The sequence below is a fragment of the Mustelus asterias genome, chromosome 3 (genome assembly GCF_964213995.1).
Source record: "Mustelus asterias chromosome 3, sMusAst1.hap1.1, whole genome shotgun sequence".
Classification (NCBI taxonomy): domain Eukaryota; kingdom Metazoa; phylum Chordata; class Chondrichthyes; order Carcharhiniformes; family Triakidae; genus Mustelus; species Mustelus asterias.
In genome coordinates this window covers 158,457,748-158,478,308 of record NC_135803.1, presented here as the reverse complement: position 1 = coordinate 158,478,308, position 20,561 = coordinate 158,457,748, and the positions used below count along the sequence as shown (strand labels likewise).

Sequence of the window (20,561 nt, the reverse complement as noted above, 5' to 3'; positions counted from 1 at the left end):
CCTGAGCTTTACCCTTCCTGGCCGTCACCCACTTGGCCTCCTCCCGTGGCCCTGGTGTGACCACCTGATGATAGCTCTTGTCTATCACCTCCTCATTCTCCCTTAATAGCCTAAGATCCTCGAGCTGCAGTTCCAGCTCCCTAACACGGTCCCTCAGGAACCGCAGCTCGACACACCCCTCACAGATGTGGATGTCCGGGAGGCCAGGTGCCTCCAGGACCTCCCACATCCTACACTGGGAACAACACACTGGCTTTACACTCATATTTCACCCTTTATACCAAGATACACAGAAAAGTAAATAAGAATTAAAAACTCACCCCTGCTCGCCCTGTCCCCCGAAGCCCTGTGAGCCAAAGCCCTTATAGCTCTCACTCTGCTTCCTGCACACTCCACTGTCCGCTCCCAACGCTGCCCGCTGTATACTGCAGCCTACCTTTTATACTTCGCGCGCTTAAAAAAAACCCTTCCCAGACTCCTTAGCGGCCCACTTCCGGTTTTCAGCTTAAAATTAAGAAAAGAAAAAAACTACATCTGTTGCTAGTGTGCAGATTTTTGACTAGGGACTCCCAGCCTAATCAGAGGGCATAGGTTTCTCCGCCACGCCAAGGTGACGATCCACAAAGGAATCTTCAGAGTGCAGAAATCAAAAAAGGAATCGAAATGCTGGTCTTTATCTCAAAGGGGCTGCAATTCACAGGTGTAGGGAGTGGTGTAGTTGTACAGAGCCTGTCATCACCTGGAAAGCTACATTCAGGTTCTGATATTGCACCTTACGAGGAAAATACTGGCCCTGGAGAGGGGTGGTTACAGCCACATCTCTCAGTAAGAGTCTTTATAGTCACAGAATCAGAAATATGCAGGACAAAAGGAGGCCATTTAGCCCATCGGGTCTGCTCAGTCAAGTGACATTATGGCACAGGAGGCTGCTATTTGGCCCAGAGTCCATTCTGCCTCTCTAGAGCAATCCAGTCAGTCCCATTCCGCCCCCCCCCCTCTCCCCCCACAGCCCTGCAAGCTCATTTCTCTCAAGCACGCAATTGGTTTTCCTCTGATATCTTTGACCGGCTCTGCTTCCTCCACCCTCATGGACAGCGGGTTCCAGGTCATTACCACTCATTGCATTAAAAAATTCTTCCTCACATCCTCCCTGCTTTTCTTTCCCCCAAACAAGGGCACAGAACCTTAAAATTAGAGCCAGGTTGTTCTGGAGTGATGTCGTGTAGAGGAGTGGAAATCGGGGAGAATCTCCCCAAAAGCATCTGGGTGCTGAGAGAAGTGGAATGTTTTTGAACAGATATCCATCTTTTTCTGTTGGTTAAGTATTTCAAGAGATGTGGAGCAAAGATGCAAGACAGAACAGAGGCAAGCTTGAAGGGCTGAATGGCCTCCTTCTCTTCCTGCATTTTACACTAATTGTCAACACTGGCCAATAACCCCTCAGTCCCTGTAGTCCCAAAATGTGACATATAGACTTTTGTGTGCAATGCAGCTGCCACGCCACCTCCCCCACCCCCCCGGGCACAGCGATGGGCACCCCCCCGGGCACAGCGATGGGCACCCCCCCGGGCACAGCGATGGGCACCCCCCCGGGCACAGCGATGGGCACCCCCCCGGGCACAGCGATGGGCACCCCCCCGGGCACAGCGATGGGCACCCCCCCGGGCACAGCGATGGGCACCCCCCCGGGCACAGCGATGGGCACCCCCCCGGGCACAGCGATGGGCACCCCCCCGGGCACAGCGATGGGCACCCCCCCGGGCACAGCGATGGGCACCCCCCGGGCACAGCGATGGGCACCCCCCCGGGCACAGCGATGGGCACCCCCCCGGGCACAGCGATGGGCACCCCCCCGGGCACAGCGATGGGCACCCCCCGGGCACAGCGATGGGCACCCCCCCGGGTATAGCGATGGGCACCCCCCCGGGTACAGCGATGGGCACCCCCCCAGGTATAGCACACAAGTGCCCTCAACTTACAGTCTCTCATAAAGCCGCAGTTCACAGATGAGAGGATTCGATACCCAGTGAATAAAAGCATTCGGTTTCTGCGCCGAATCAGATTTCTGACAAGTTGCTTCCAGCTCGACCACTTTCCCGTTCTTATTCTGTAAAGTGAAAAACACAACCAAGTGAAACCATCCCTGTTGATTGGATCCACTCGTTTGGGCCTTCCCGAAGGAGTGACATTTCCCCCCACCACCCCGGAACAGGATGCGGGGCCCTGGCCCCCCGCACAGCGCAGGCCCCCCCCGCCCAGCGCAGCCCCCACCCCCCCGCACAGCGCAGGCCCCCCCCCGCACAGCGCAGCACCACCCCCCCGCCCAGCGCAGCCCCCCCCCCGCACAGCGCAGGTCCCCCCCGCCCCCGCACAGCGCAGCCCCCCCCGCACAGCGCAGCCGCCCCCGCACAGCGCAGGTCCCCCCCCGCCCCCGCACAGCGCAGGTCCCCCCCGCCCCCGCACAGCGCAGGCCCCCCCCGCACAGCGCAGGCCCCCCCCGCCCAGCGCAGCCGCCCCCGCACAGCGCAGGTCCCCCCCGCCCCCGCACAGCGCAGGCCCCCCCCGCCCAGCGCAGCCCCCCCCGCACAGCGCAGCCGTCCCCGCACAGCGCAGGTCCCCCCCCGCCCCCGCACAGCGCAGGTCCCCCCCCGCCCCCGCACAGCGCAGGTCCCCCCCGCCCCCGCACAGCGCAGGCCCTCCCCCCGCACAGCGCAGGCCCCCCCCCCCCGCCCAGCGCAGCCCCCCCCGCCCAGCGTAGCCCCCCCCCGCCCAGCGCAGGCCCCCCCCCGCCCAGCGCAGCCCCCCCCCGCACAGCGCAGGCCCTCCCCCCGCACAGCGCAGGCCCCCCCCGCACAGCGCAGGCCCTCCCCCCGCCCAGCGCAGCCCCCCCCCCCCCCGCACAGCGCAGCCGCCCCCGCCCCTGCACAGCACAGGTCCCCCCCCCACACAGCGCATGCCCCCCCCACCGCACAGCGCACACCCAAAGGAAGCCAGTGTGTGAGAAACACGTGGATGGGGTGCAGCATAAACACAGGTGATTACTGCACACCCATTCAGGACACTGAGAGCTGCAGCATGGGAGCAAACAAAGCATCGATTTCTGGGCGAGTCCCAGCTCCTCGTTCGGAACGTGTGTTCTCAGATGTTGCTTCTTGCCTGCACTGGTGACGAATATTTACCTTGATAAGTTTTTGCACGGAGATGACAAACCCAGCATGTCGAAGTCCAACTGATTGCTGTGGAGTCAGTCGTTTATAGCCCTTCTCCATCACCTGCACATGAAGCAAATGTATGTCAGCATCACTGACTTACAGCAAACTGACGGGTCAGAACAACAGCCTCACAGAGATCTGGGTCGGCAGTGCGGAGTGCAAGTGATCCTGGCCCTGAGAGTGCAGCTCACACAGGTTGCTGCTTGCAGAGTGTGACTCGAAGGAATGTTTGACATGCGGGAGTGTGACTGGGATACACCCTGCTGCAACACAGTCTCATCGCAATTCACCCAACCACAGCCCAGCTGGCTCAGGATGCAGTAAAGGGCCAAGAAACAGAAACACTGTCAAGAGAGCCTTACCTCTCGGAAATCAGACTGTTCGATGTAGATGGTGGGAGTGATGGGCACTGTGTGGAATCCCTTACTTTCATCTGCTGGGAAGTTTGGAACAGAGACTTCGAGTGGCTGAAAGAAACAGACAACATCATCAGGATAAGTGGCACAATATACACCACGCCCCGTCCCCCCACACACAGTCCACACACCTCACCGCGCTGTGTGCACAAGGTCTCACTTCTCCCTGCACGCGCACACACCGCCCCACATGCACACACACTGCACTCCCACACACACTGACTCTCACTGGGGTACGGGTCCCACACACACTGGCTCTCACTGGGGTACGGGTCCCACACACACTGACTCTCACTGGGGTACGGGTCCCACACACACTGACTCTCACTGGGGTACGGGTCCCACACACACTGACTCTCACTGGGGTACGGGTCCCACACACACTGACTCCCACTGGGGTACGGGTCCCACACACACTGACTCTCACTGGGGTACGGGTCCCACACACACTGACTCTCACTGGGGTACGGGTCCCACACACACCGACTCTCACTGGGGTACGGGTCCCACACACACTGACTCTCACTGGGGTACGGGTCCCACACACACTGGCTCTCACTGGGGTACGGGTTCCACACACACTGACTCTCACTGGGGTACGGGTCCCACACACACTGACTCTCACTGGGGTACGGGTTCCACACACACTGACTCTCACTGGGGTACGGGTTCCACACACAATGACTCTCACTGGGGTACGGAACCCACACACACTGAATAAGTTTGGGATAAGTTTTAGATGAGTTGGGGGGGTTTAAGTGTGTGCAGTGTGTTGGAGTGGATGAGAGAAATTGGGAAAATTGGGGAGTGTGTTGGATCATACAAGGGAGTGAGGGTGGCACAGTGGTTAGCGCTGCTGCCTCACAGCGCCAGGGACCCTCGGGTCACTGTCTGTGTGGAGTTTGAATGTTCTCCCCGTGTCTGTGTGGGTTTCCTCCGGGTGCTCCGGTTTCCTCCCACAGTCCAAAGATGTGTGGGTTAGGTTGATTAGCCATGCTAAGTTGACCCAAGTGTTCGGGGATTAGCAGGGTAAATATGTGGGGTCACGGGAATAGGGCTTGCATGGAATTGTGTTTGGTGCAGACTTGATGGACAGAATGGCCTCCTTCTGCACTGAAGGGATTCTGGGGATTCTGAGAGTCGGGGCAAGCTGGAGGAAATTGGGTGAATTGGAGGGTACATGGGTGTCAGGGGAGTGGATGGTGAATTAGAATCCATAGAATTCCTACAGTGCAGAACAAGGCCTTTCGGCCACTGATTCTTCGAAAGAGCATCCTTCCCAGGCCGACATCCCACCCTCCCCTCCCCTCCGCCCAATACCCTTGCATTTATCATAGAATCATATCATCCCTACAGTGCAGAAGGAGACCATTTGGCCCATCGAGTCTGCGCTGACCACAATCCCACCCAGGCCCTATACCCATAAACACACACATCTAACTTGCTGAACCCCTACCACTACGGGCAATTTAGCATGGCCAATGCACCCAACCCGCATATCTTTGGATTGTGGGAGGAAACCAGAGCATCCGGAGGAAACTCACGCAGACACGGGGAAAACGTACAAACTCCACACAGACCCGAGGCAGGAATTGAACCCGGGTCCCTGACGTTGTGAGGAAGCAGTGTTAACCACTGTGCCACCGTGCGAAGATGTGGGGTGGGGGGTGGGTGGATGGAGGAAGTGCTGATCGGTAAATTCCATTGGTCACAACCGCTGCTAAAAATGCAATTTTTACGCAGGAAGATCTGTATTTCAAAAGGAATGCGTGTGGATAGGCGGATAATGTAACACAAAGATATTACCTGCTCAGACGGGAAGTTTGTTATGGTAACTTTGAGTGGCTCAAGAACAGCCATTGCCCGGGGTGCTGTCTCATTGAGAACATCTCGTACACATGACTCAAGCAGGTGTGGTTCCATTGTTGTTTGGGCAACTGTCACGCCAACCTATGAGGAAGAAGAGAGAAAATAACAAACTATCTCATGAGTCAGCGGCGCAGTGAACTGGCTGAGCTGGAGTGAACTGGCTGAGCTGGAGTGAACGGGCTGAGCTGGAGTGAACGGGCTGAGCTGGAGTGAACGGGCTGAGCTGGAGTGAACGGGCTGAGCTGGAGTGAACGGGCTGAGCTGGAGTGAACGGGCTGAGCTGGAGTGAACGGGCTGAGCTGGAGTGAACGGGCTGAGCTGGAGTGAACGGGCTGAGCTGGAGTGAACGGGCTGAGCTGGAGTGAACGGGCTGAGCTGGAGTGAACTGGCTGCGCTGGAGTGAACTGGCTGCGCTGGAGTGAACTGGCTGCGCTGGAGTGAACTGGCTGCGCTGGAGTGAACTGGCTGCGCTGGAGTGAACTGGCTGCGCTGGAGTGAACTGGCTGTGCTGAGGCAGCCTGCCAGAGTGAACTGGCTGTGCTGAGGCAGCCTGCCAGAGTGAACTGGCTGCGCTGAGGCAGTCTGCCAGAGTGAACTGGCTGCGCTGAGGCAGTGGGCTGGAGTGAACTGGCTGTGCTGAGGCAGTGGGCTGGAGTGAACTGGCTGTGCTGAGGCAGTCTGCTGGAGTGAACTGGCTGTGCTGAGGCAGTCTGCTGGAGTGAACTGGCTGTGCTGAGGCAGTCTGCTGGAGTGAACTGGCTGTGCCGAGGCAGTCTGCTGGAGTGAACTGGCTGTGCTGAGGCAGTCTGCTGGAGTGAACTGGCTGTGCTGAGGCAGTCTGCTGGAGTGACAGATCTTTGTATCCTCACTGGCTACAAGGGAGGTCCCAGAGGATTGGAGAATTGCCAATGTTGTTCCTTGTTTAAGAAGGGTAGCAAGAATAATCCAGGTAATTACAGGCCGGTGAGCCTTACATCAGTGATAGGGAAATTATTGGAGAGGATTCTTCGAGACAGGATTTATTCCCACTTGGAAATAAGTGGACGTATTAGTGAGAGGCAACATGGTTTTGTGAAGGGGAGGTCGTGTCTCACTAACTTGATCGAGTTTTTCGAGGAAATGACAAAGATGATTGACGAGGGTAGGGCAGTGGATTTCAGTAAGGCCTTTGACAAGGTCCCTCATGGCAGACAGGTGCAGAAGGTGAAGTCACATGGGATCAAAGGTGAGCTGGCAAGGTGGATACAAAATAGCTCGGTCAAAGAAGACAGAGGGTAGCAGTGGAAGGGTGTGTTTCTGAATGGAGGGCTGTGACAAGTGGCGTTCCTCAGGATCAGTGCTGGGACCTTTGCTGTTTGTGATTTGGAGGAAAATGTAACTGGATTGATTAATAAGTTTGCAGACGACACAAAGGTTGGTGGATTTGCGGATAGCGATGAGGACCATCAGAGGATACAACAGGATGTAGATCAGTTGGAGACTTGGGCGGAGAGATGGCAGATGGAGTTTAATCCGGACAAATGTGAGGTAATGCATTTTGGAAGGTCTAATACAGATAGGAAATATACAGTAAATGGCAGAACCCTTAAGAGTATTGATAGGCAAAGGGATCTGGGTGTACAGGTACACAGGTCACTGAAAGTGGCAATGCAGGTGGAGAAGGTAGTCAAGAAGGCATATGGCATGCTTGCCTTCATCGGCCGGGGCGTTGAGTTTAAAAATTGGCAAGTCATGTTGCAGCTTTATAGAACCTTAGTTAGGCTGCACTTGGAATATAGTGTTCAATTCTGGTCGCCACACTACCAGAAGGATGTGGAGGCTTTAGAGAGGGTACAGAAAAGATTTAGCAGGATGTTGCCTGGTATGGAGGGCATTAGCTATGAGGAGAGGTTGCAGAAACTTGGTTTGTTCTCACTGTAGTGAGGGAGGTTGAGGGGTGACCTGATAGAAGTCTACAAGATTATGAGAGGCATGGACAGAGTGGATAGTCAGAAGCTTTTTCCCAGGGTGGAAGAGTCATTTACTAGGGGGGCACAGGTTTAAGGTGCGAGGAGCAAGGTTTGAAGGAGGTGTACGAGGCAGATTTTTTACACAGAGGGTGGTGGGTGCCGGGAACCCGTTGCCGGGGGAGGTAGTGGAAGCAGATACGATAGTGACATTTAAGGGGCGTCTTGACAAGTACATGAATAGGATGGGAATAGAGGGATACGGTCCCCGGAAGGGTAGGGGGTTTTAGTTCAGTCGGGCAGCATGGTCGGTGCAGGCTTGGAGGGCCGAAGGGCCTGTTCCTGTGCTGTAATTTTCTTTGTTCTTTATAGGTGGGATTAGAGTAAGATTTACTGTGTACAGACGCGATTGCAGGAATGTGGTAAATAGGGTTGGGAAGGTGCAGGTGCAAGGAGCCACATGAGAATACAATGTTGTGGTAGCAGAAACCGGGATCAGAAAAAGCAAAGTGCATCGTAAATACTTCTGTACAGGGTGTTGGGGAAAGGGAAGGGATTGAGTGTTAAAGGAGAACATTGCTTTGCCGGGCACAGAGATGTCCTCAAGCACAGAGGCTGTTCAGCTACAGAAAGTAAACAGTAAATGTACCATTGTGTAGCTGGCTGCATTTTACATGCCAACTAGACTGATAGACTGATAGACTCTCTCTTTCGCAGTTACAGCGACGACTGTATCGGTGCCACTTCATGCAGCTGGAAACATTTTATTCCAATTTCCACCCCTCTCCCACCTTCATGTGATCTCCGACACTTCACTTCCCTTCCTTGACCTTTGTCGCCATTTCTAGTGATAGACTGACCAGCAACATTTATTACACACCCTCCGACTCCCAACCACCTTGACTACAGCTCCTCACACCCTGCTCCCTGTAAGGGCTCCATCCTATTCTCCCTGTTTGTCTGCCTGTCGCACCTGTTCCGATGATGCCACCTTTGAAAATAGCTGTTGACGTGCTTTTTTCATCAATTGAGGCCCCTCCCCCTTGGGTGACAGGGCCTTAACCATGTCGGACCCACCTCCCATACCTCTGTCCTCACCCCTTTCCTTCTCTCCTAGAACCACGACAGGGTCTCTCTGTCAAAGAACAAAGAAAATTACAGCACAGGAACAGGCCCTTCGGCCCTCCAAGCCTGCACCGGCCATGCTGCCCGACTTAACTAAAACCCCCTACCCTTCCGGGAACCATATCCTTCTATTCCCATCCTATTCATGTAGTCCAGATGCCCCTTAGAAGTCACTACCGTATCCACTTCCACTACCTCCCCCGGCAGCGAGTTCCAGGCACCCACCACTCTGTGTAAAAAATCTGCCTCGTACATCTCCTTTAAACCTTGCCCCTCGCACCTTAAACCTGTGCCCCCGAGTAATTGACTCTTCCACCCTGGGAAAAAGCTTCTGACTATCCACTCTGTCCATGCCTCTCATAATCTTGTAGACTTCTATCAGGTCACCTCTTAGGTTCCCTCACTTTCCATCTCACCATCCTCCGCCATTTCCACCAATTCACAGGATGAGCAAAGCTAGGCAGAGCCGACTGGGTGAAAGGTCGGACAAAACAAAGCCACGGCCCACTGGATGATGAAAGCAGATAGAATATGAAAGAGTGAGGGGGAATAGAGAGGTCAGTGACTGGGGGCATCTGGCTAAAGTGATTGGTAGAAAGATTAGAGGGGAGATGAGGAAATGTTTTTTCACCCAGAGGATTGGAGGGGCCTGAAACTCCTGCCTGAAAGGGTAAGCAGAGGCAGAAACCCATAACTTATTGAAAAGGTGTCTGGATGTGCACCTGAAGTGCTGTAACCTGCAGGGCCGTGGACCAAATGCTGCAAAGTGGCATTGGTGTTTTGGGTGGCTCATCTTTTGTCCACACAATGGGTCAAGTGGCCTCTTTCTGTGTTGTAAACTTTCCATGATTCTACACAGAGGTCAGGTGGACAATAAAATTGAGAGTCTGGCTAAATATAGAAAGTTCAGAGGGAAAATGAAAAAAATAAGCAGCAAAGACAGAGTATCAGAGACTGGCAGCCAATACAAAAGGAAATCTAAAATTCTTCTAAATCGTATAAATAATAATAAAAGGAGTGGGGATTTAAAAGGGGATTTACACATGAAGGCAGGGGCGAGGATGTTGCTGCCCAGGTCCTACTGAACGAGGACAAAGCCGAGACATTGGGATGGGCTAAATCTCAATAAGGAGGAGGTATTAGATAGGCTGGCTGTCCAGTTGACCCAAGGCATTCGGACCGGATCAGATGCATCCAAAGATACTGAGAGGAGTGAGTGGAAACTGGGGAGGTATCAGCCATAATCTTCCAATTCTCCTTAGATGCAGGGGGAGGCCAGAGAAGCATAGAATCACTACAGTGCAGAAGGAGGCCATTCAGCCCATCAAGTCTGCACCGACCACAATCCCATCCAGGCCATATTTCCATAACCCCACGTATTTACCCTGCTAATCCCCCTGACACTAACAGACAATTTAGAATGGCCAATCAACCTAACCCACATCTTTGGACTGTGGGAGGAAAGCGGAGCACCCGGTGGAAACCCACGCAGACACGGGGAGAACGTGCAGACTCCACACAGTGACCCAAGCTGGGAATTGAACCTGGGTTCCTGGCACTGGGGCAGCAGTGCTAACCACTGTGTCACCCAGAGAATAACAAATGCTGCATCCTTGTTCAAAGCAAAAGTTGCAAGGAGAAACCCAACACCTATTTTAACTCTGGTGGTGGGAAAAGCTTCTAGAAACTATAATCCAGGATAAAATTAACAGTGTCACCAAGAAGCGCTGTAGACTGTGCCATTAAAGTTTCCCCCGGGCAGCATCGTGTTTCTCAATAATATTCAGCCTCCTATGCATTAAAACAGCTGCTGTAACGCATTGTTACGAGGAGAGCAGGCAGCGGGTTTAATGACACATGGAACATCTCACCTTAGCACAAAAATTGTTGATTGCCTCTGGGGGGAACCCTCTCCTGCGAAGGGCAGTCAGTGTAAACAAACGGGGATCATCCCAGTCCCTGCAGGTGGAGACAGAAGAAATAAGGTAACAGAAACCTAGAAAACAAAGGAGACAAGAACACAAAAAACACGGGGACCCAACAGACAGGAACAGCAGTGCACCAATCAGCTCTGCAAACTGGTTCTTCCACCACGCAATTAGACCATGGTTGTGAGGCTCATTGGTAAGGCCAGCATTTATTGGCTATTCCTAAATCCCTCGAGGTGGTGAGCCAATGGTGTGGTCAATGTTGTGTAGGTACGCCCACATTGTTGTTGGGAAGATCTGTAATGTCAGGAGTCAAGTGGCCCTGGTAGAACCCAAACTGGGCATTGGTCAGCAGGTTGTTGCTGAGTAAGTACCTCTTGATGACACTGAAAACCCTCCATCACTTTGCTGATAATTGAGGGAAGGCAAAGTCTGTGGGACAGGTCTCCCAATGTTGGCACAAGTTCAAGGTGTTAGTGAAAGGACTGGAGGATTGACTGGGGTGGTTTGCCTGTTGTTGTCTCTGGTGCCTCGGTCACTGCCTGCGATCCATTTGGTTTCATTTTCATTACACTTTGTGCTCTGCTTTGCTACAACTGAATGGCTCATTAGACCATTTCAGAGGGCAGTTAAAAATCAACCACATTGCTGCGGGTCTGGAGTCACATGTAGGCCAGACCGGGTAAGGACGGCAGATTTCCTTCCCTAAAGGACATTAGTGACCCAGATGGGTTTTTACAACAATTGATTTGTGGTCATTGTGACCGAGATGCACTTTTAATTCCAGGTTTATTTGAATTTAGATTTCCCAGTGGCCACAGTGCGATTTAAACTCATGTCTCAGAGTATTAGTCCCGGCCTCTGGATCACATGACCATTCATTACCTGGCCTCTGGATCACATGACCATTCATTACCTGGCCTCTGGATCACATGACCATTCATTACCTGGCCTCTGGATCACATGACCATTCATTACCTGGCCTCTGGATCACATGACCATTCATTACCTGGCCTCTGGATCACATGACCATTCATTACCTGGCCTCTGGATCACATGACCATTCATTACCTGGCCTCTGCCACAGATCCCTCAATACCATTGGTTAACAGAAATCTATCAAACACAGATTTAAAACCAACAACTGGCCCAGTTCCAGCTGCCCCATTGATCACCCAGACACTAATGCACCAATGATCTGTCCATTAAGCATCATTCTCTGGGGTTTTAACTGTACACAGTGCTGACTGCAAGGTTGTATTTTTGTATTTTAAAACTTTCTGAATCACAGACAACAAAGAGCCAAATGATATGATAGAGTTACCTCACGACACCAGTCTCCACCAGCTTGATAATCTTTCTCTTTGATACCACAGTGTAGTGTAGATTCAGCCGTCCATACTCCCATTGCACAGGGCAGTACAGGTCGAGAGCATTACACAGCCAGTAGTAGGATGAACGCCTGTAGAAAATATATCGCAGTAAGTCAGCACCTCAACACCGCTCGCACACATCCTTCCTCCCCCTCACACAGGGATCACATATCAGTATTCCTGTACCAGAAACCAGCTAACCCAACATAGAGCAGGCATCAAACCAGGTACTCTTCTGTTGAGTACACCTGAGCACCAAATGAGGCACGGCATAGGAACACAAGAATTAGGGGCATGAATCGGCAAATTCAGCGCTTTGAGCTGCTCCGCCATTCAATTAGATCATGGCTGATCTCTCCCTGGTCTCAAATCCACCTCCCCACCTGTTCCCATATCCCTCCTTCCCTTCTTTTTATTAGAAATATATCTATCTCCTTCTTGAAACCATTCAAACTTCAGCGCGCTATGGGGTAGCGAGTTCCACAAACTCACTGTGAGAAGTGGTTCCTCCTCATCTGTTTTAAATCTACTGCCTCTCGACCTATACCTGTGACCTCTTGTTCCAGATTGCCCCACAAGGGGAAACATTTGGTCTATATTTACTTTATCAATCCCTTTTAAAATTTTATATACCTCGATCAGATCCCCTCTCATCCTTCCAGGCTCCAGCGAGTATAAACCCAAACTGTTTAATCTCTCCGCATACGATAACCTTTTCATCCCCAAAATCAATCTGGTGAACAGACACAAGAAGAAAGTCTGGAAGCGTTACCTAAAAGAATCTTTTCTGAGTCATTTGAAAAGCACTGTTTATGGTCATAGACTTCTCCTTCACTGCTACGAGGAGATGTTTTCTCATCAATTGAACTTGGCTGAAAACTGGACATTTATCTATTTACTTTAATTCATGGGATGTGGGTGCCACTGGCTGCTCATCCCTAATTGCCCTTGAACTGAGTGGTTTGCTAGGTCATTTCAGAGGACAGTTGAGAGTCAACCACATTGCTGTGGGGCTGGAGTCACATGTAGGCCAGACCGGGTAAGGACGGCAGATTTCCTTCCCTAAAGGACATTAGTGACCCAGATGGGTTTTTCTGACAATCGACAATGGTTTCATGGTCATTGAGATTAGCTTTCAAACTCAGATTGAATTAACTTCAAATTCTACCAGCATCTGGTGGAATCTGAACAGTGACCCCAGCATCAGCCTGGGCCTCTGGATTGTTAATTATGTGACATTACCTCTCAGCACCATCGCTACCCAACGCCTGATTGACACTCATCCACCAACTTAAAACATTCCCTCCCTCCCTCCCTCACAGGGTAGCAGTGTGTGCCACCGACAAGGTGCGGCACAACAACTTGTAAAGGCTCCTTCAATAGCACCTTCTAAATCTACCGCTACCATCTACAAGGACAAGACTGCAGATACCTGGGAACACCACCACCTGCAAGTTTCCCTCCAAGTCACTCACCATCCTGACTAGGAAATATATCGTCATTCCTTCACTGTCACTGGGTCAAAATTCTGGAACTCCCTCCCTAACAGCACCGTGGGTGGACCTACACCACATGCACTGCAGCGGTTCAAAGCGGCAGCTCACCACCACCTTCTCGAGGGTGATTAGGGATGGGCAATAACTGCCCTGGTTATTGACACCTACGCACCATAAACAAATTAAATAGCATCCTATCAAAACTTTTTGTCTTGAACACATCAGGAAAGATCCCAAGAAATTAGCAACAGTAGTGGGGAACAATAATTTATACTACAAGAGAAGAGAGCTGATTGGTTGCAATGGGATTCTGATAGGTTAAGGCATTGTCCTGGGGAATGACCCTGGGACTGGCTCTTCCCCGCTCACTCTCCATAGCCCTGTATCAATCTCTTGTAAGGCAAGGCTTTCATCCTCACTATTTACCAGATCACCAATTTCCATGTCATCTGCAAACTTACTGATCATACCCCACGTTCACACCCTGATCATTAATGTACAAACAGCAAGGGACCCAGCACCGATCTCTGCGGTACACCACTAGACACAGGCTTCCAGTCAGAAAAACAACCTTCCACCGTCACCCTCTGCCTCCTGCCACTCAGCAAGTTTGGATCCAATTTGCCAAGTTGTCCTGGATCCCATTGGCTCTGACATCATGTGGGATATGCAGATATCAATCCAATATCCAATAGATACCAATATCCAATAGATACCAATATCAATTTATCAATCTCCGGGTAAGCGTTCTCCAAGGCAGCCTTCAAGACACACGACAACGCAGAATCGCTGAGCAGAGACTGATAGCTAAGTTCCGCACACATGAGGACGGCCTCAACCGGGAGCTTGGGTTCATGTCACACTATCTGTAACACCCACAACTTGCCTGGGCTTGCAAAATCTCACTAACTGTCCTGTCTGGAGATAATACACATCTCTTTAACCTGTGCTTAACTCTCTCTCCACTCACATTGTCTGCACCTGTAAAGACTGGATTACCTGTTAAGACTCACATTCCAACCATTATCTTGCAATTGAATCTCTGTCTATATAGGCCCTGTTTGTGAACCCAACTCTCCACTCACCTGATGATGGGGAAATGCTCCAAAAGCTCGTAATACCAAATAAACCTATTGGACTTCAACCTGGTATTGTGAGACTTCTTACAATATCAATTTAGTTAAGGTAAAGTTGCCATAGCCCCAGATGACCATAGGTTGCTCTTTCCCCTTCGAGGGGAGGAGCTGACTGGTGGTGATTTAACCTGAGGATCACCATACCTCAGGCGAGGGGTAAGGTTGAGAAGGTGGGGCCTTCAGCCGGTACGGGAATTGAACCCACGCTGCTGGCATCGCTCTGCATTGTGAACCAGCTGTCTCGCCAACTGAGCTAAACGACCCCCACTGGATACCAATATCAATATAGATACCAACATCATTCCAGTTATCAATGCAGTTTCCAAGATATACCAACATCCAATTTCAATATAGATATACAGACATCAATCTAATATCCCAATAGATACCAAGCCAATACCTACTAAATAGGCCCCATGCCTGCATGCGTCACACTCAGGAATGCTGCAGCGTCCCATGGAAGGAAGAAGTGTTCCCTAATCTCTAACTCTGACTTACCGAGCCTGGAATTCCTTGGTGCAGAGCGAGTGTGTGATGTGTTCAATGGAATCACACAAACAGTGGGTGTAGTCATAGGTGGGATAGATACACCTTCAAAACACACAGGTATAAATCAGAGCATGTTCACAGCACAGCAAACAGCATCAGCCACAGGATTCTGAATGCAAACCGGCGAGCAGGGAGCAACAACTGACAGTCCGACCGTGTCACAGGCAGCAAGTCTCCGTGCTCTTTATGTCAGAACAGCAGACAGAGCAGTGACTGCTGGGAAGTGTCAGGTTAGGACAGGTCTGTCTAACAGTCGGCCCATTGGACAGGTGTGGCCCGCAAGGATCCCAAATAGTCTGCAGAGGGTAATTATCAAAATGCTGCTAATTGTAGAGGAAGATTCTGAAAGAAACTGTTCCTCCAATCACAGACAGGTCCTGTCGTGTCCCCGCTCAGAAGCAATAGGAGAGAAGCAGCCTGTGATTGGAGGAGGGGCAGTAGAGGTGGTGGCAGGAATGGCCTCTGGACAATAAGGGCAGTGGAGGAGCGAAGAGAAGGAGGCTGCCAGGCTGCACTGGGCCGGGCGGCAGGGGGAGAGAAGGAGGCTGCCAGGCTGCACTGGGCCGGGCGGCAGGGGGAGAGAGGGAGAGGGGGAGGCTGCCAGGCTGCACTGGGCCGGGCAGCGGGGGAGAGGGGGAGGCTGCCAGGCTGCAGTGGGCTGGGCGGCAGGGGGAGGCTGCCAGGCTGCACTCGGCCAGACAGCGAGGGAGAGGGGGAGGCTGCCAGGCTGCACTGGGCCGGGCAGCGGGGGAGAGGGGGAGGCTGCCAGGCTGCACTGGGCTGGGCAGCGGGGGAGAGGGGGAGGCTGCCAGGCTGCACTGGGCCGGGCAGCGGGGGAGAGGGGGAGGCTGCCAGGCTGCAGTGGGCTGGGCGGCAGGGGGAGGCTGCCAGGCTGCACTCGGCCAGACAGCGAGGGAGAGGGGGAGGCTGCCAGGCTGCACTGGGCCGGGCAGCGGGGGAGAGGGGGAGGCTGCCAGGCTGCACTGGGCTGGGCAGCGGGGGAGAGGGGGAGGCTGCCAGGCTGCACTGGGCTGGGCAGCGGGGGAGAGGGGGAGGCTGCCAGGCTGCACTGGGCTGGGCAGCGGGGGAGAGGGGGAGGCTGCCAGGCTGCACTGGGCCGGGCAGCGGGGGAGAGGGGGAGGCTGCCAGGCTGCACTAGGCCGGGCGGCAGGGGAAGAGAGGGAGGCTGCCAGGCTGCACTAGGCCGGGCGGCAGGGGAAGAGAGGGAGGCTGCCAGGCTGCACTAGGCCGGGCGGCAGGGGAAGAGAGGGAGAGGGGGAGGCTGCCAGGCTGCAGTGGGCCAGGCGGCAGGGGAGAGGGGGAGAGAGGGAGGCTGCCAGGCTGCACTGGGCCAGGCGGCAGGGGAAGAGAGGGAGAGGGGGAGGCTGCCAGGCTGCACTGGGCAGGGAGGAAAGACTCGCTGTTGGTCCAGATAAAGCTTTACTCAAGTCAGAGTCCAAGTAACTGAAACAGGGGCAAAACAGGGTCCCCTCCATTGTCAGTGTCAGACCTGGCCACCCCGGAGGAGTGCTCGACACTGGATATTACCGTTTATAATTTAATCCCCTAACACATCCCACTGAGAGTAAACGCGAACATTCCCTGTCCCTGTTTACCAGCTGTCCCCGGTCCGATGGTGTGGGGTGTATTTGATTCTGTAAGCCACTGGATCCATCTTGCCATCCTCCATAATCAGCTTCATACGAAGAGTTACCTCTCCCTCTGCAAACATCCCTTTCCGCATTTCCTGAGAGGGGGCAGAGAAAGAAAGAAAGGAGTTTAGTCTGAGGCAGACCCACTAACACCGGAGCCAGTGTAATCCAGCAGAGAATGAAGAGACTGCCACCTAGTGTAGAAGGTTAGTAATGGACGGGCAGTGGTGAATTCAGCTCGACTCGCATGGTTCCAGCAGAATGGTGCAATTTGCAGCACTCTCACTAGATGGAGCAGTCTCCCACAAGCAGCAGCGAGGTCCCCTGTACAGAGCATGGCTGATGCTGAAATGAGTTACCGAAACTCGCCCAGCTGAACCAGACAGTCCCCGGCACTGTCCGTACCACCCTGCCGACAGAGCCACCCCCACACACATCATCCCCCCCACCCCCAAACACCAGCCTCCCCATCCCCCCTCACCCACACATGCACTCCCGGCACAGCCACTCCCCCCACCACACACACACACACCACCCCTCTCCCGCCAAGACACACACACACACCCCCAGGGTGGTGACTTTTCGACTATTTTGGTCTGGCATCTATTCCAGGGATTCCCTGTAAATGCTGACATTCCCATAAAGCTGTATTGGTGAGCACTATTTACCCTGCAGTTACTGGGCAGCTGCCAGGTTTGTTTTAATTTAGTGGGAGATTCCTGGCAGTGTGTTTGGAGGATGTACCGACACAGTCAGTGACCCATTATCTCCACAAGCTGAAGAGGAAGTGGAGGCAGAATTCTGGTGCCAGCCTGCAAGGCTACAGCCTCTTGTTGCCTCTTGTCTGCCCTTTCATGGGATTTGGGTTTCGCTGGCAAGGCCAGTGTTTGTCACCCACGCCCAAGTGCCTACAACTGAACAGTTTGAGCGGTTCCCTCAGCCACAGAGTAACCACATCGCCGTGGCTCTGGAGTCACATGTAGGCCAGACCGGGTACAGGACGGCAGATTTCCTTCCAAAGAACAAAGAACAGTACAGCACAGGAAACAGGCCCTTCGGCCCTCCAAGCCTGTGCCGCTCCTTGGTCCAACGAGACCAATCGTTTGTATCCCTCCATTCCCAGGCTGCTCATGTGACTATCCAGGTAAGTCTTAAACGATGTCAGCGTGTCTGCCTCCACCACCCTACTTGGCAGCGCATTCCAGGCCCCCACCACCCTCTGTGTAAAAAACATCCCTCTAATATCGGAGTTATACTTCGCCCCTCTCACCTTGAGCCCGTGACCCCTCGTGGTCGTCACGTCTGATCTGGGAAAAAGCTTCACACCGTTCACCCTATCTACCCCCTTCATAATCTTGTACACCTCTATTAGATCTCCCCTCATTCTCCGTCTTTCCAGGGAGAACAACCCCAGTTTACCCAATCTCTCCTCATAGTTAAGACCCTCCATGCCAGGCAACATCTTGGTAAACCTTCTCTGCACTCTCTCTAACGCCTCCATGTCCTTCTGGTAGTGCAGCGACCAGAACTGGACGCAGTACTCCAAATGTACAGTACAGAGCCCTGCGGAACACCACTGGTCACAGACCTCCAGCCGGAAAAAGACCCTTCAACTGCTACCCTCTGTCTCCTATGGCCAGGCCAGTTTTCTACCCATCTAGCCACCTCTCCTTGTATCCTATGAGCCTTAACCTTCTTAACCAACCTGCCATGAGGGACTTTGTCAAATGCCTTACTGAAATCCATATAGTCGACATCCACGGCCCTTCCTTTGTCAACCGTTTTTGTCACTTCCTCAAAAAACTCCACCAAATTTATAAGGCACAACCTCCCTCTTACAAAACCATGCTGTCTGTCACTAATGTTATGAATAGAATGCCTTAGGATTCTCCTTAATCCTGCCTGCCAAGAACATCTCGTGACCTCTTTTTGCCCTTCTAACTCCCCGTTTGAGTTCTTTCCTACTCTCTCTGTATTCTCCAGAGCTCCATCTGTTTTCAGTTGCCTGGACTTAACGTACGCCTCTCTTTTCATTTTAATCAGATCCTCAATTTCCCTGGTTATCCACAGCTCTCGAATCCTACCTTTCCTATCTTTCCTTTTTACAGGCACATGCCTATCCTGCAGCCTTATCAATTGTTCCTTAAAAGGCTCCCACATGCCAGACGTGGACTTACCCTCGAACATCCTCTCCCAATCAACGTCCACCAACTCCTGCCTAATCCGGCTATAGTTAGCCTTCCCCCAATTTAGCACCCTGCCCGTAGGACAGCACTCATCCTTGTCCATTACTATCCTAAAGTTAACAGAGTTGTGATCAATATTTGCCACATGTTCCCCTACTGAAACTTTACATAGAAACATAGAACAGTACAGCACAGAACAGGCCCTTCGGCCCACGATGTTGTGCCGAGCTTTATCTGAAACCAAGATCAAGCTATCCCACTCCCTATCATCCTGGTGTGCTCCATGTGCCTATCCAATAACCGCTTAAATGTTTCTAAAGTGTCTGACTCCACTATCACTGCAGGCAGTCCATTCCACACCCCAACCACTCTCTGCGTAAAGAACCTACCTCTGATATCCGTCCTGTATCTCCCACCACGAACCCTATAGTTATGCCCCCTTGTAATAGCTCCATCCACCCGAGGAAATAGTCTTTGAACGTTCACTCTATCTATCCCCTTCATCATTTTATACACCTCTATTAAGTCTCCCCTCAGCCTCCTCCGCTCCAGAGAGAACAGCCCTAGCTCCCTCAACCTTTCCTCATATGACCTACCCTCCAAACCAGGCAGCATCCTGGTAAATCTCCTCTGCACTCCTTCCAGCGCTTCCACATCCTTCCTATAGTGAGGTGACCAGAACTGCACACAATATTCCAAATGTGGTCTCACCAAGGTCCTGTACAGTTGCAGCATAACCCCACGGCTCTTAAACTCCAACCCCCTGTTAATAAAAGCTAACACACTATAGGCCTTCTTCACAGCTCTATCCACTTGACTGGCAACCTTTAGAGATCTGTGGATATGGACCCCAAGATCTCTCTGTTCCTCCACAGTCTTCAGAACCCTACCTTTGACCCTGTAATCCACATTTAAATTTGTCCTACCAAAATGAATCACCTCACATTTATCAGGGTTAAACTCCATTTGCCATTTTTCAGCCCAGCTTTGCATCCTATCTATGTCTCTTTGCAGCCTACAACAGCCCTCCACCTCATCCACTACTCCACCAATCTTGGTGTCATCAGCAAATTTACTGATCCACCCTTCAGCCCCCTCCTCTAAGTCATTAATAAAAATCACAAAGAGCAGAGGACCAAGCACTGATCCCTGCGGCACACCGCTAGCAACCTGCCTCCAATCCGAAAATTTTCCATCGACCACCACCCTCTGTCTTCGGTCAGACAGCCAGTTACCTATCCAATCGGCCAACTTTCCCTCTATCCCACACCTCCTCACTTTCATCATAAGCCGACCATGGGGGACCTTATCAAACGCCTTACTAAAATCCATGTATATGACATCAACTGCCCTACCTTCATCAACACACTTAGTTACCTCCTCAAAAAATTCTATCAAATTTGTGAGGCACGACTTGCCCTTCACGAATCCGTGCTGACTATCTCGGATTAATCCGCATCTTTCTAAATGGTCGTAAATCCCATCCCTAAGGACCCTTTCCATCAATTTACCAACCACCGAAGTAAGACTAACCGGTCTATAATTACCAGGGTCATTTCTATTCCCTTTCTTAAACAGAGGAACAACATTCGCCATTCTCCAGTCCTCTGGCACCATCCCCGTGGACAGCGAGGACCCAAAGATCAACGCCAAAGGCTCTGCAATCTCATCCC

The 20,561-nt window shown here is 52.4% G+C and overlaps 1 protein-coding gene across 1 annotated transcript in view; it reads right to left on the bottom strand.

Moving 5' to 3' along the window:
* The window catches only part of qars1 (glutaminyl-tRNA synthetase 1), a 77,340-nt gene that overhangs the window by 13,659 nt on the left and 43,120 nt on the right, over positions 1–20,561 (bottom strand). Inside the window, exons 14-21 of the mRNA XM_078210020.1 lie at positions 16,667–16,797; positions 15,000–15,092; positions 11,821–11,958; positions 10,440–10,527; positions 5,435–5,578; positions 3,575–3,679; positions 3,180–3,272; positions 1,980–2,107 (exon numbers count right to left, since the gene is read on the bottom strand). Of these exons, the coding sequence (XP_078066146.1) occupies positions 1,980–2,107; positions 3,180–3,272; positions 3,575–3,679; positions 5,435–5,578; positions 10,440–10,527; positions 11,821–11,958; positions 15,000–15,092; positions 16,667–16,797 (920 nt within the window). The remainder of the gene's footprint in view (positions 1–1,979; positions 2,108–3,179; positions 3,273–3,574; positions 3,680–5,434; positions 5,579–10,439; positions 10,528–11,820; positions 11,959–14,999; positions 15,093–16,666; positions 16,798–20,561) is intronic.